General features: G+C 47.2%; 1 protein-coding gene across 4 annotated transcripts in view; it reads right to left on the bottom strand.

Annotated features, from left to right (window-relative positions):
- PLEKHA7 (pleckstrin homology domain containing A7) overlaps nucleotides 1-13,889 on the bottom strand; it is a 245,303-nt gene that overhangs the window by 141,749 nt on the left and 89,665 nt on the right. Inside the window, exon 1 of one of the 4 annotated variants that reach the window (XM_036763069.1) lies at nucleotides 8,249-8,396. The exons of the other annotated variants lie outside the window; for them this stretch is intronic. Coding sequence (XP_036618964.1) covers nucleotides 8,249-8,307 — 59 coding nt within the window. The 5' untranslated portion in view covers nucleotides 8,308-8,396. Of the gene's footprint in view, nucleotides 1-8,248; nucleotides 8,397-13,889 lie in introns of those variants that run through there. 4 annotated transcript variants of the gene reach the window in all.

Here is a 13,889-nt window from a genome sequence, read left to right as displayed (position 1 = left end):
ATGTAGATGGAACGTTGGACTGAGGTTCAAATCCATCCTCAGATAATAATTGTGTGACCCTGGACAAGTCACTCATACCACACCGCCTCTCTCTCTGTTGTTAGTCATGGTATAATCATCATTGTTACTATGACTGACATAATATATCACTTTTAGGTTTATGAGTGCCTTGCAGGGGCAGCTAGGTGGCACGATGGATAGAGCACCAGCCTTGGAGTCAGGAGGACCCAAGTTCAAATCTGGCCTCAGATACTGTGACCCTGGGCAAGTCACTTAACCCAGACTGCCTCCAAAAAAAACCAAACAAACAAAAAATCACAAGTGCTTTGCACACATTCTTTCATTTGAGCCTTAAGATAGGTAACAAGAGGAATTTTCATCCTCTTTTTATAGATGAGGACCCAGGACTGTGCTGCCCAAATCACAACACAAAGAGAATTATCATCTGTCTGCCCTCTTGGATAAAAGACAGACTCAGATTATGGGAGCTAGATTATCTCTAGGAATTCTTAACCTGGGGCCCCTGAACTCTGGGTGTGTGTGTGTGTGTGTGTGTGTGAATATATATAGATAACTGTATTTCAATATAATTGGTTTCCTACATATTACAGTAATATATAATTGTGTGTGTTATATTTTATGTATTTAAGAACATTATTCTGAGAACAAGTCCATAGGCTTCCCTGGACTGTCAAAAGGCTTCATGATTCAAAGAAGGTAAAGAGCCCCTGATCTAAGCCAACCTCCTGGCCCCTTTTTAGAGAGGAAGCTGAAGCCAGAAGTGAAGGGGCTTGCTCAAGATCCCAGACCTGGAAGGGGCAGAGGCAGTGCAGAAAACACAAGCCTCCTGGTTCCCAACTCTACTGATCTGCTGCCAGGAAGAAGGAACAAGGGGTCCCCATGCTCTAATCAGATCACAAGGTAAACTGACCCAGCTTCCAAGCAGGACATCCTGCTACTAAGGCCCAGAGGAAAGCACTGCCCCATTATGCCGGAATGGATGGGGAAATGACTAATTCTGGGAACTCCCTAGCAAGCCCCCCCACACACATTACCTTGGCTCTTCACCCACTTCTGAAGGTGCCTGTATTCTAACTTTAGGGAGCAAAGCATATTGAGGGGGGTTAGGGGACAAGCTTGGCCTAGACCCCTCTCTTCCTTATTAGCTGTGGGTACCCCATCTCTCCCCACAACCCCCAAGCCCAGGTCACGTCTCCTACTAGTAATAACTAGTGATTATAAGAATCAAGATAGAGGAGGCCGAGTGATTCACAGAGTTAGGAAGTCTGAAACTTCTGGGAGCCAAAGATTGCAGCGGCTTCTTCCAGGGGCATCTATCTCCAAGAGGCCCATTCACATATTTATGCTGCCAGCCCTTTATTGAATCTTTATCAAACCTGCATACATGCTGCAGCCTTTTACTCCTACTAACATGCCCCCCCAAGGGTGATTAGAAGAACAAATTTGGTGTCTGAACCATAACTCCCTGTTAATAAACATGATCACCAGTTATCAGGGTCTGTATGTTTACCACCAGTCGGTTTTTAAAAGCCAAGAATCTTTTCTCTCATTGAATCTCCCTCATTTCTCATATCTCCTTGAGACTCAGAGTTTTGCCCCTTCCCCAAACCTCATTTCCAGCCTATCAGTCTTGAGGGGTAACCAACCACCAGCATGCTCCTACCTGGAGGCCATGGGAAAAGTTGGGGGAACCCCTCCAGAGGGCTAGAGTCTGGCCAAATCCCAGCTATGGGCTCTGGAGCTCCCAGGTTCTGATCCCATGGGCCAAGGATTTCCCTTCTATAAAGGGAAGAATAAGAGAACAGACAAGCATCTGCAAGCAGAAGGTACCCCAAAGGGTAACAGCAAGAGGGAGACTCTCTTGCAACACATTTCCACACAGGTCACATTTTGAAATTCTGACTTGGCACATAAGGGAGCTCTGGGCTTGGAGTCCGGGAGACCCAAGTTCAAATACAACCTTGGATCCTTCCCAGCTGAGAAGCTCTTTTAATTCTGCCTGCCTCAGTTTCCTCAGATATAAAATGGGTATAAAATGCTTAGCACAGTGGCTGGCAAACGGTAGGCGCTTAATAAATGCTATTCTCTTCCCCTTCCCTACCAGGTGTGTAGGCTCATCAGGGAGGTTTTCAGAGGCAATTGTGGGTAATACCACAAATATTTATTAAGTGCTTACAGGAGGCAAGGTAATAGAGGAGGAGGGTAATAATTAATTAAAATGTTTAACATTAAAACATTTATGAAAAACATGGGAAAAAAAGAGAACCTGCCCTCAAGCAGGTTACAGTCTATGAGGGGAAGCAAATCCAAGGTAATGTGGGGGAAGAAAGGCAGAAGGAACTCCTCCACATTCTCCCCACCACAGTTCCCTCCGACCCAATGTCTGTTCTTGTCCTTTAGTCGTGTCTGACTGTTCCTGACCCCATTTGGAGTTTTCTTCGCAAAGATACTGGAGTGGTTTGCCATTTCCTTCTCCTGCTCAGTTTACAGATGAGGAAACTGAGGCAAACAGGGTTAAGTGACTTGCCCCAGGGTCACACAGCTAGCATCAGAAGCTGATTTGAACTCAGGTCTTCCTGACTCCAGGCTCCGTGCTATACAGACTATGCCCCCTAACTGCCCAGACCTAATATCCACTCTGTGTACATTCGCTATGTAGGGTTATTTGCCTGTGGTCCCCTCCCTCCCATTAGGATGTGAGTTACCTGAGGGCAGGGACTGTGGGTTTGCCCTTTTTCTCCATCTCCACTGGCAGATACAGAGTAAACTCTTAGTAAATGTTTGTTGACTGACTCGCTGACCTCCTGAGATTTCCAGGTCTCTTTAATCTGCTCAGTTTTAGAATCCCTGCCTTAGAGCTGCACTGAATTGATAGCTGAGTCAGCAGGTACTTTCTGGTTCCAGAACATGATTTACATTCCATACCCCTGGCCACTCCAGCCATATCCTGGCCAGCCACTCTACAGCTCTGGGAGTCTAACAGGCAAGGCTTTTTAAGAAAACGGAAGGGGAGGGAGGCCAGGCACCAAGAGTCTCTTCCCAGCTGAAAGAGGGGCGAACAGAATCATCCAGACAGAAACAGGGAGAACGAAATTCAGCTGGAAAACAGGTTCCGCAAAGGGGTGTAGAGCACTATGAGGGAAAGCTAGAAAATAAGGGATAGCTTGAAAGCTAGAATCCCAAAGTAGGGTGAAGGCCAGAGGGCAGAGGGTCTTAAGTGTTTAGACTTGTTTTGGTAGACAGTGGGGAGCTCAAGCAGGCAGCCACCAAGCATTTATTAAGCACTTACTATGTCCTAAAAATGTTTGGCAGGTCAGCTAGGCCTGACCCACAGCATAACAGACAGAATCTATCTGCTAACCCCTTCATTCCCTCCCCCCATAAGCTGTCCCATAAGCCCACAAAGATGGCTTCCTGCTCCCCTACTTTCACAAGGGCGACTCTTGCCCCATGACTTCAGTGACCCCTTCTCTGCTGATCTGCCTCTCTGCGATGTCCCCTAATCCTATGATTCAAAGACTGTCAGAGGTGGAGGAGACACAGGAAGCCATCTGGCTCCAGGCCCTGAGCTCCCCTACAGCTTTATCAACTATGATATTAGTGGACACAATCTTCCTTATTTTAGAGAGGGGGATGGGGGAATGATTTGCCCAAGGTCATGCAACTATTAAGGACACAGATAAGACCAGGGCCCTCATCTTCTGCACCAGACTGACTCCAGAAGCTGCCCTCCTGCTCTCTCTATCCTCTTCCTCCTCCATCTTCTTCTTCCTCCTCCTCCCTCCATCCTCTTCTTTTTCCTCTTTCTCCCTCCTCCTCCTCCCACCATCCCTTTCCTCTTCCTTCCTCCTCCTCCTCCTCTTCCCCCCTTCTCTACTCTCCTCCTCCTTCCTCCTCTTCCTTCTTCTTCCTCCTCCCTCCTCTTCCCCATCCTCCTCCTTCCTCCCTCCTCCCTTCATAAATACCCCCTTCTAGCTTCCTCCTACAGTCTCCCAGGGGTTCAGGCCCTCTGCTCCCACTAGCTCACAGCTGAAACCACTCCGAGAGGCTCCGGAGATCCCTTACCCTATTTGCCCAAGGGCTTTTTTTATTTCCTGGTGGCAGAGGCAGCTCCAGCCCAGAATCAATGAATTCAGCCACAACAAAGAGGTTGTGGAGGTGAGCAGACATTAGATGGCAGCCTTCCCATAATAGAAAGAAGATCTCTTTAGTAATCAGGTCCATCTCTCCACTCTCACAGCCCAGCACACCACTGACAACTCTAGCCCATTAGTGTGGCCCTCCATGGGCACAGGAGGGATGAGAATGAGAAGCCTCCGCACACAGCCACGTAGCCAGGTACAAAGACAAGTCCCAAAATAGGCCTCATCCACTCAGTTCCTAGGACTTTAGAGCTGAAAGGTAACTTCAATCCAAGTCACTCATTTTACAGAAAAAAAAAAGGCTTAGGGCCCAGAGAGGGCCCTAAGTCACACAGCTAAACAGTTGGCCAAGCTAGGCTTCCAACCCCTCTCTAGCCATCATTCCTTTTTGGCGCTAAAGCCACAATGCCTCATTTCCCTCAGAGAGTGAGATCACTTCTTTTTTCTAAAAGATAGTGGCTACTCTAGTAACTGGCAGATCAGGGAGAGCAACCAAATTCCAGCAGCCACACCCTCAAAAGGGAGGGAAAGGTAGCAGCTGCAGACGTGTGGGGCCTAGAGCTGGCTGGAGGTATGTCCTCTCCAAACTGGATTTCCAGGAAAGTCAGGCCAGGAACAGAAGGGAGGGAGGGGGACAGAGGAAGGAAAGGCAGCCTCTTCCTTCCCTCCTCCCCTAGGCATACACTCCAATCTTCATGGCCCCAGCCATAACTAAAAATCCATCCATAAGCCATCTCTAGGCATCTGTGGGGTAGGAAACCAAAGGTGCCCCACCCCACCTGCTGTACAAGCGCCAGTCAGACCTGAAATCTCCTCACCCTTTTGACCTCTGATCTCCAGCTTACAGAGAACCCACCCTCTCTATCCAGCAAAGAACTGAATGGGTGGGAGGACAGAGCTTCATTTCTCCTTCTCAGGTCACCCAGGGCTCTCCCCCCACCCCCTATAACTCCACATTCCACCCCAAACAAAAGGCTCCACAGAAGGAAGGTCAGATAGCAGAGGCAAACCTTAGGTCACTGTTCCACACACAGACATGGGATCACTTGGGAGGGCTCCCACTTAGGTGGGGAAGGGGGAGAAAAAACAAAACACCTTGGGTGGGTTACCAGTTGAGCTGGGTTGGGAGGCATGCCAAGGATCTAGAAGGTTTTCCAAAATGTTTAAGACTACTGAGCAACTAGGTAGTACAGGGAATAGAGACTCAGAAGCAGGAAGACCTGAGTTCAAATCTTGCCTCAAATACTTGCTAGCTGTGTGATGCTGGACAAATAATTTAACCTTTGTCTGCCTGTTTCCTCAGCTATAAAACAGGGATAATGATAGCAGTCACCCCACAGGGTTGTTGTAAGGATGAAATGAGATAACGTATGTAAAATGCTGGGCAAAACTTGAAAATGCTATCAAAATGCTGGCTCTTATTATTCTGATGGTGGCAAAACTTTTTTTGGGGAAAAGAAAACGGGTATGGGGGGGGGGCAGTTGTCCTTAATCACCATGGTGAGCCTGAGTTAGAGCACCTGGCTTTAAATCTTGGCTCTGCCACTCAGTCATCACTGAATTAATGAACATTTATCAAGTGTTTACTATACATCAGGCACTGTGCTAAGTGCAAAGGATACAAAGAAAGACAAAAGACAAATACCTGCTTTCACTGTCAATGACTGGGCAAGTCATTATTCTTCTCTGTGCCTCAGTGCACGCTATTTAATCAATTAAACATCTGTGCCAGACTTATACCCGCAGTTAGGTGGTGTAATGGTTAGAACGCTGAGCCAGGAGTCAGGAAGACCTGAGTTAAAATCCAGCTTCACTTACTAGTTGTATGATCCTGGGAAAGCCACTTAACCACTGTCTGCCTCAGTTTCCTCACCTGTAAAATGGGGATAATAATAGCACCTATCTCTGAGGCAAAGATGAGTTAATAATAATATTATATAACAGTGATAAGTGCTTTACAAGCACTTAGCACAGTGTCTGGAATACAGTAGGTGCTATATAAATGTTAGGGTTAGCTAGGTGGCACGGTGAGTACGTAGAGCGCTGGGCTTAGAGTCAGGAAGGTTCCAGAGTTCAAATCTGGCCTCAGACACTTACTAGCTGTGTGACCCCCGGGCAAGTCACTCCACCCTGTTTGCCTCAGTTCCTCACCTAGAAAATGAGCTGGAGAAGGAAATGGCAAACCACTCTAAAATCTTTGCCAAGAAAACCCCAAATGGAGTCACAGAGAGCTGGACATGGCTGTAAGCCAACCAAACAACAACAAAATGTCAGTGATGATTATTCATTATATATGCTAAAGATATAAAGACAAAAATTAAATAGTCCTTGCCCTCACAGAGTTTACGTGCTATGGAAACATATAAGATATAAAATATTATTTCCAAGTGAAGGCATTAGTTACTGGGAGAGTTGTAAGGTGAGAGGGCTGGATGAGCCATAAATCCTAAGATCCCCCAACCCCTATGTAACAAGTGGGAGTGGGGGGCAAGACCAGGCAGTTGGCTCAGCCATAATGGAGTTTAGCTCTGCTAAGTGAGCCAGTCTTGTTCCTCCCTTCTCCGAATGAGTCTTTCTGACAACCAAATGAGGGGCCTGACAAGCCCTCCCCCAAACTCTACCATCTATTGGAAATGTCAGCCCCAGAGACCTACCCACCCACTCATTTTACAGAAGAGGAAATGGGGCAGCCCACAGGGAAATGACTCCTTCAAAGTCAAGAGTCTATGAGTGAGTGCTAAATCCAAGTCTTGGGCCCAGATCCCTGGCATATAGCCCACGAACAGTGAGGCTGGAAGGAGGCAGGCCTGAGTTTTCAGGGCCTTACTAGTGCTCAGGGTTAATAAGACTCTTGAACAAGTTCATGCTCCACCCAGGATTGTTCCTAAGAAAAGTGCTTTGTAAACTGGAAAGCCTTCCAGAAACGTGAGCCATTGTTTGCCCTATGTCCCACTAATGGAATCTTAACCTTCATTATTCCCAGTGTGAACTTGTGTCCTGAAGCCTATATATATATACACACATATATACATACATATACATATATATAGATATCTCAATCCTCTATATTTTCAGGTTTGCTTTCTCTGCCCATTCACATTAATAATTAACTTCACGACCACATCACTCCTCAGCAATGCCATCCAGAATGAGTAATGGCACAGCAATCCAGGGGCTCTGGGCAGCTGTAGTTCTGGCCTTTTGTTAGGGCCTCATAATGGGAAGGGGCTGGTACCAGAGGCTCTCCAGTCTATGAACAAAGACTCCACATTCCTCTGGGAAGGTGTGCCTGAAACCAGATACCCAGCCAGGAGACAGGAGGCTTAGCCCTCACCTCTCACTCTACCAGATACTTTGGGAAGTCTAGGGAGAGGTAGGGAAGGAGGGGAGAGGCAGAGAGAGGGAGGGCTCACCCAATTTACACACCCAGATTACAGAGGGCAAAACTGGGGTCTCAGCCACCCTCCTCCAGCAGAATGCCTGGGGGAGATGTCACTCTCCGCCCCAAATCATACATCATCTTTCCCAAGACTGGGTTCCCAATAATTTCAGTACCGCCCCCCCCCACACACATTTCCACAAAACTGCAGATTATTGCAGGAAGAAATGATAAACAGGGAAAAGAACCATCTTCTTACCAGGGGCCTTTTCCAATCAATAACTAATCTCAAACCAGGCACCAATTCAATGAGGAGCGCTGGTTACAAACTCCCCGGACAGCTGCTGCTTTACAAGAATGAAGCTCTAACTCCAAACTGTTGCCAGGATCATGCTGAGAAGGGTACCCCGCCCCCCTTCACCTGGAGCCTCCACACACAAAAAGGAGTTCTCTTCGTAAAACAGAGCCTAGCACACCAGTCCCAAGTGAAGCCCTAGGAAGTCTACCCCCTGAGAAACAGAGCCTTAATTAACCGTTTACGCTGAAATCTTGCTGGCTGCAGGTAGAGGCGCCCTGTGTGGGTTGGGCTGTCCTAAGCCCCTTAGCCTAGGCAAGCACACGCGGGCGCGCGCGCCCACACAGACTCCCGCAGACACACACACACACACACCCGCGAGCCCACGCACACCCACACACCCGCACACACCTGCAGGCCACCTGGTGTACCCGGGAAACAGAGCTGGAAATTCCGGGCTGACTCCACATGACGGTCCAGGGATGGCACGTTCAGAGGGAAGCCAAGCAGCCCGGGCCGTCCATGGGCTCTCTGAGGCGGACAGAGCGCCGAGCCCCGGGTCAGCGTCCCTGCTCCCGGGGGCGTGGGGCTGGCAGAGGCAAGGACTGGAAGCCGCTGCCGGAGATCACGAGAGGGTGCAGCACGGTGGCGGGGCCCTTGACAGACATGGTGTGTGAGCGCGTGTGCCGGATGCTCAGCTCTGCCCCATCCGAGGTGGGAGAGCCACCACCCCGCCTGACATCACAGCCAGGAGAGCGGTGGCGGAGGCTGCTGCCGCCCCTGCCCTTCAGCAGGGCACAGGCACCAGCTGCAACAGCGGCAGCAGCAACAGCAGCAGCGTGCGAGTCAGCTCGGCTCGGCTCCTCCTCGCCAGAGATGCTGCATGGATGCGGGGAGGGAAGGCAAAGGAGAGAGTGCGGACCCGGGGAGCGGGGCCAGCGGGGGCCTGGCAGCCAGCCAGGGGACTCTCCACCACCTAGGCTGCAAAAGCCTGCGCGGGGCACGGGATTGACGCCTGCCTCCCCCCAAACCCACGACCTTGAATCTCAGTCACCCCAACCAGCCCAGGAATGAATGCGGCGGGACTTGATCCTGCTGAGCTGGGAATGAGAACGAATGAATGAATGAATGATTCCGGACATCAATAGGCATCCAATGACACTAGACTACTCCCGGCTGCCTAGCTACCTCTCCCCAACCTACTAGGCTCAACCAGCCGGTGGTGCTGATAAGGTCCCACCCCCAACCCCATGAATAATAGACAGTTTAGCTTAATTCCTCTCCTCCTCCCAGAAGCCTTTCCTGACTACCTCCAGGCCAAGCTTTGGGCAAGCTCTCATAGTGGAAGGGACCTAGTAGGGATCACAGTACAATCCTTAAGATCTTTTCTTTCTCTCAGCTCAGGTAATTCCACTCATTTGCAGAGGATGTCTTTCCTCCATGCCTGGTCCGCCCTCTCTCCTCACTTAAAACCCTTAGTTTCTTTCAAAGCTCCTCATGGGCCGTATCTTATAGCATGCTGATTCTGCATCCCCTTCCTCTCCCTCCCTTGCTAGTGTCCTCCAACCCAAACCACACGCGCGTGCACACACACTCGCACACACACACTGTATTGCTTATGTACACATATGTTGTTTTCCCCAATCGTTAGCTACTTGAGGACAAGAGACTTTTTTTCTTTACATCTCTAGTATTAAACACAGAGGAGGTACTTACTCGTTAAATTGATTTAATCTTATAGTTTTACATTGAGAGACAACATGGCCTCATGGATAGAAAGTTGGCCTCCAAAAAGAGCTGTGTTCAAGTCCCATCTCTGACACATACTGGCTATGTGACCCTTGGCAAGTCATTCTCTCAGGGTCCCCCAAGCAACTAAGTCTCTAAGTTGCAGAACGGTGGCAAGTCTGCATTGGCAGAGGCAATCTCCCTACTGGAAGTTCCCAACCCCAATAGGATCACAGTTCTACTAGGGTAAAAATGGTCTCATATCTACCATAGCATGAAATTTCATGAAACTGACCTCCTTAAGGGAAGAAGCAGGTACAGTGGAAAGTGGCCTGAATTTAGTGTAAGAGGACATCAGTTCCAATCCAGGTTCTGCCACTATCTGTGTGATCTTGGGCAACTCACTTTATCTCTTTGGGCCTCAGTTTCCTCATTTGTAAAATGAAGGGGTAAGCCTCTATAATCCCTTCCAGCTCTAAATTTATGATCCTATGACCTTATCTTCCCCTTCGCTTATGCATACCTTAGGCTTACTTTTACTTATGCCCATTCCTATGCCTGGAATTCAATTAAATGTGAGTTAATTATCTACTCTATACAGACAGAACACTATGCAGGGTACTTGCTAGGAGGGATACAAAGTTTGGTTCTGCCACCTACTGAATTGCTACCCAGCTTTAAAAGCCTACCTGAAATATCACCGCCTCCATGGAGCTTTACCTGCTCCTGGTAGTTAGTAATAACCCCTTTGTCCTGGACTGAACATTTTTCATGTGCTTATTATGTGTTACTTAGTAATAGTTATTTTTGCATGGACCACCAGAAAAGGAGGCAGGTTAGTCAAAGGGGAACTAATTAATGGAGAGTCCTTGTACCCATGTCAAAAGAACTAAAATTGGGGTTCTTAGCTTGGGGTCTGTGGAGCAATTTCACATGGGCTGTGCATATAGGTGGAGGGGAAATGACAGTTTTATTTACTCAAATTTCGCATTTCCTTTAATTACTTAAAAACATGACCCTAAGAATGAGTCCAGAAGCTTCACCAGGCTGCCAAAGGGGTCCACGGCACAGTGAAGGGTAAGACCCCTTGCTCTAGACTAGAGGAAGGTCACTAGCAGAGAGTTTACAAAAGGGCACTGACAGGTTTCACACAGAATGGATGAGAAGTATAGGACAACAGGGGGAGCCACATGGATGAGTTCACAAAAGTAGAGAATCACCCCCTGGAAGCTTGGGCAACAGGAAATTAGATTTTTTTTTGGTTATAAGTGCTTGTTTTGACCACCGACTAAAGCATTGTTGGGCTATGAATCTGCATTTGGTGGTCCTGGCCCAATGCCAGTATAATCACATGTCTTAAAGTACATGTCCTATTCTCTTACTAGAGCATAAGCTCTATGGGGCTATGTTTTATGCAAATTTTTAATCTCCTTCAAAAAGCCTAGCATAGGAAATTGCACACAGTAGGTACAATCAATGTTTGTTGAATTGTAAGATCATAAATTTGAACCTAGAAGGGACATCATTGACAACTAGATGGGGGGAGGGAAGGGGGAAGAAATAGAGCCCTGGGCCTGGAGCTCAGGAAGACCTAACTTCAAATCTAGTCTCAGATACTTATCAGCTGTGACCTCAGTTTCCTTATCTGTAAAATGGGGATAATAACAGCACCTACTGTTCAGGGTCGTTGTGAAGATCCAACGATATATTTGCAAAGCACTAAGTGCAGCATCTAGCACACTGCTTGTCCTCCTTCCCCCACCCTCATCCAAGCCCCTCTCACTCCAAATCCAGTGCTCTTTCTACTGTACCATATTGCCTCCTATGTGTCCTATGTGCTCTTTGAAGGATCTTAATACCTGTTGTTGAAATCTAAGAAGCTTAAAGTACAGAGAGAAAAATACATCTTTCAATGGGAAGCTGAATCTGCCAAGGCCTAGAAGATCAGTATCAGTCAGCTTAGCAATCATTTATTAAGCATCTACTATGTGCTAGGACTTGAAGCTACAAAGACAAAAATGAAAACAGTCCCAAGTACCCATTTGGTTTCTAACCTTTTTTGTACCACAAAAAACCAAAAAACTGTAAGAAACAGGTTTCACCTATTCACTTAGGAGCAGTTAGACTACTTTAGAAAGGGAAGTACTTTAAAATCTCTTGGTCTCTATCTCTCTGTCTGTTTCCACCACCTCATTACTCCTACTTGCCCCCCTCCCCATATCATATCAAGCTCCTGGGAATGGGAAAAAAAAAGAAGAAGAAATAAGGGCATATAGTGAGAAGTCAAAAGAAAAGACTTCGGGCCATTTATCATCATTCCAGGTAGGCCTAACCAACTCCTAAAGCCAGAGTGCTTTCCCTGCACCCTAGATCTACCAAGCCATTTTCTCACCCTGACCTCTAAGCACCTTCTGTCTACACCATACACTGGAACACTTTATTCTAACTATACAAAGGCCTTCTCAATTGCCCTTTCTTCACACTCTTCAAGGCCCAGCTCAGATGTGGTCATTTCAATGAAGACTTTCTTGATCTCCCCAGCTGGGAGCAGCCTTGCCCTCATTGGACCTTTTAGCATCTAATCCTTAGTTTAAATTGTCCATTCTAACTTGTATCATACCTAATTCTCAATTTCCCCCATATATAAGCTCCATGAGGGCTGGGACTATAGGTTATAAATTTGCATGTGTCCCCTAGCACAGGGTTTCACACAGGGTTTATTCTATAATAATTGTATCCTGTAGATACCATGAGTTCCATGAGGATGGGGGCCAAGCCTTATGGTGGTAATGCTCAGAAAATATTTTCTGATTTATGGAACCCTCCCATCTAAGAAATGTTATTCATCTAAGTCAAGTCAACAAGCATTTACTAAGGGCTTACTATGTGCCAGGCACTGTGCTAAGCACTGGGGATACAGAAAAAGGTGAGGTATTCTTTGTATTGTGAGGTATTCACAATTGAATGGGAGAGACAATATACAAACAACAATGTACAAAAAAGATAAACTGGAAATGTTGTTGTTTGACCTTCATTCTCGAAAAGGACCTCCACAGGTGGTGCAATGGACGGAGCGCCAAGCCCAGAGTCAGGAAGACTTCTTCCTGAGTTCAAATCTGACCTCAGACATTTACTAGCTGAGTGACCCTGGGCAAATCATTTAACCCTGTTTGCCTCAGTTTCCTCATCTGTAAAATGATCTGGAAAAAGAGATGGCAAACTATTCCAGTTAACTGGAAATAACCTCTGAGGGAAGGCACTAAAATTCAGGCCGACTGGAATGGGCTTCTTGCAGAAGGTGGGACTTTAGTAGAGCTTGAAGGAAGCCAAGGGGCTGTGCTATAAAGGCATAATGCCCTCTGAACTTGTTTTCAGTGTTCTCTATGCTTTTTTTTGCAATAATAACTACTCTATGATGAATCACAACCATATTATATTATTATTCCATTTTATAGAAGAAAACTGAGACCTAGAGAGGATGACGGGTCCAAAGTCACAGTCTAAACATCATAGGCAGATCTAAAACCCAAGCATCCAGACTCCCAGGCCCTTGTTTTCCCACTGCCACATGCTGCCTAGATCTCTATACGGATCTAAATAAGCCAGGTTTTGGCCAAATCCATCGGAGCATGTCCCTGCTGGAGTAATGTCTACCTGGCCCATTAAATGTTACACCAGGGTCAGCAGCCTAGCTAGGGAAGAAAGGCTTTGCAGAAGCATTTGTGATGCTCCATCTGTTTTGCTTCCCTTTATCTAGCAGCTCCCATTACACAGGGCCCTCCAGACCCCTGCACAGGTGTCCCTGAGTGGGGCAGCTTTCCAGAGGTCATCGATGAAAGGCATCTGCCAGGCAGGGATGGCTGGAGTAGAGCTGGCCTTCCCGCATCAATCTCACAAGGTGTCTATCACAGACAATCATACAGGACACAATACTTCATAGCACTGAGTGGAGAGGAGAGAGGAAATGTCTGCCCCTCCAGCTTCTCATCTGTCAAATGATGGAGGAGGGGTAGACGAGATTAATAATAATAATGACAGCTAACATTTATATAGTGCTTACTATGTGCCAGGCACTAGGCCAAACGCTTTGCAATTATTATGTCATTTGAGACTCATAATGCTTTGGGAGGTACATAATATCATTATCTCCATTTTATAGATGAAGAAACTGAGGCAACCAGGGGTTAAGTGACTCACTTGCCCAGGATCGCTCAACTACTAAGTGTCTGAGGTTGGATTTGAACTCATGTCTTCCTGACTCTAAGACCCAGTGCTTTAGCCACTGGGTCATCTAGCTGCCCCCTTTTTATGGAAGTGATGACCA

Source organism: Trichosurus vulpecula, chromosome 6 (assembly GCF_011100635.1).
Source record: "Trichosurus vulpecula isolate mTriVul1 chromosome 6, mTriVul1.pri, whole genome shotgun sequence".
NCBI lineage: Eukaryota > Metazoa > Chordata > Mammalia > Diprotodontia > Phalangeridae > Trichosurus > Trichosurus vulpecula.
This window is presented reverse-complemented; position numbering and strand designations above follow the sequence as displayed.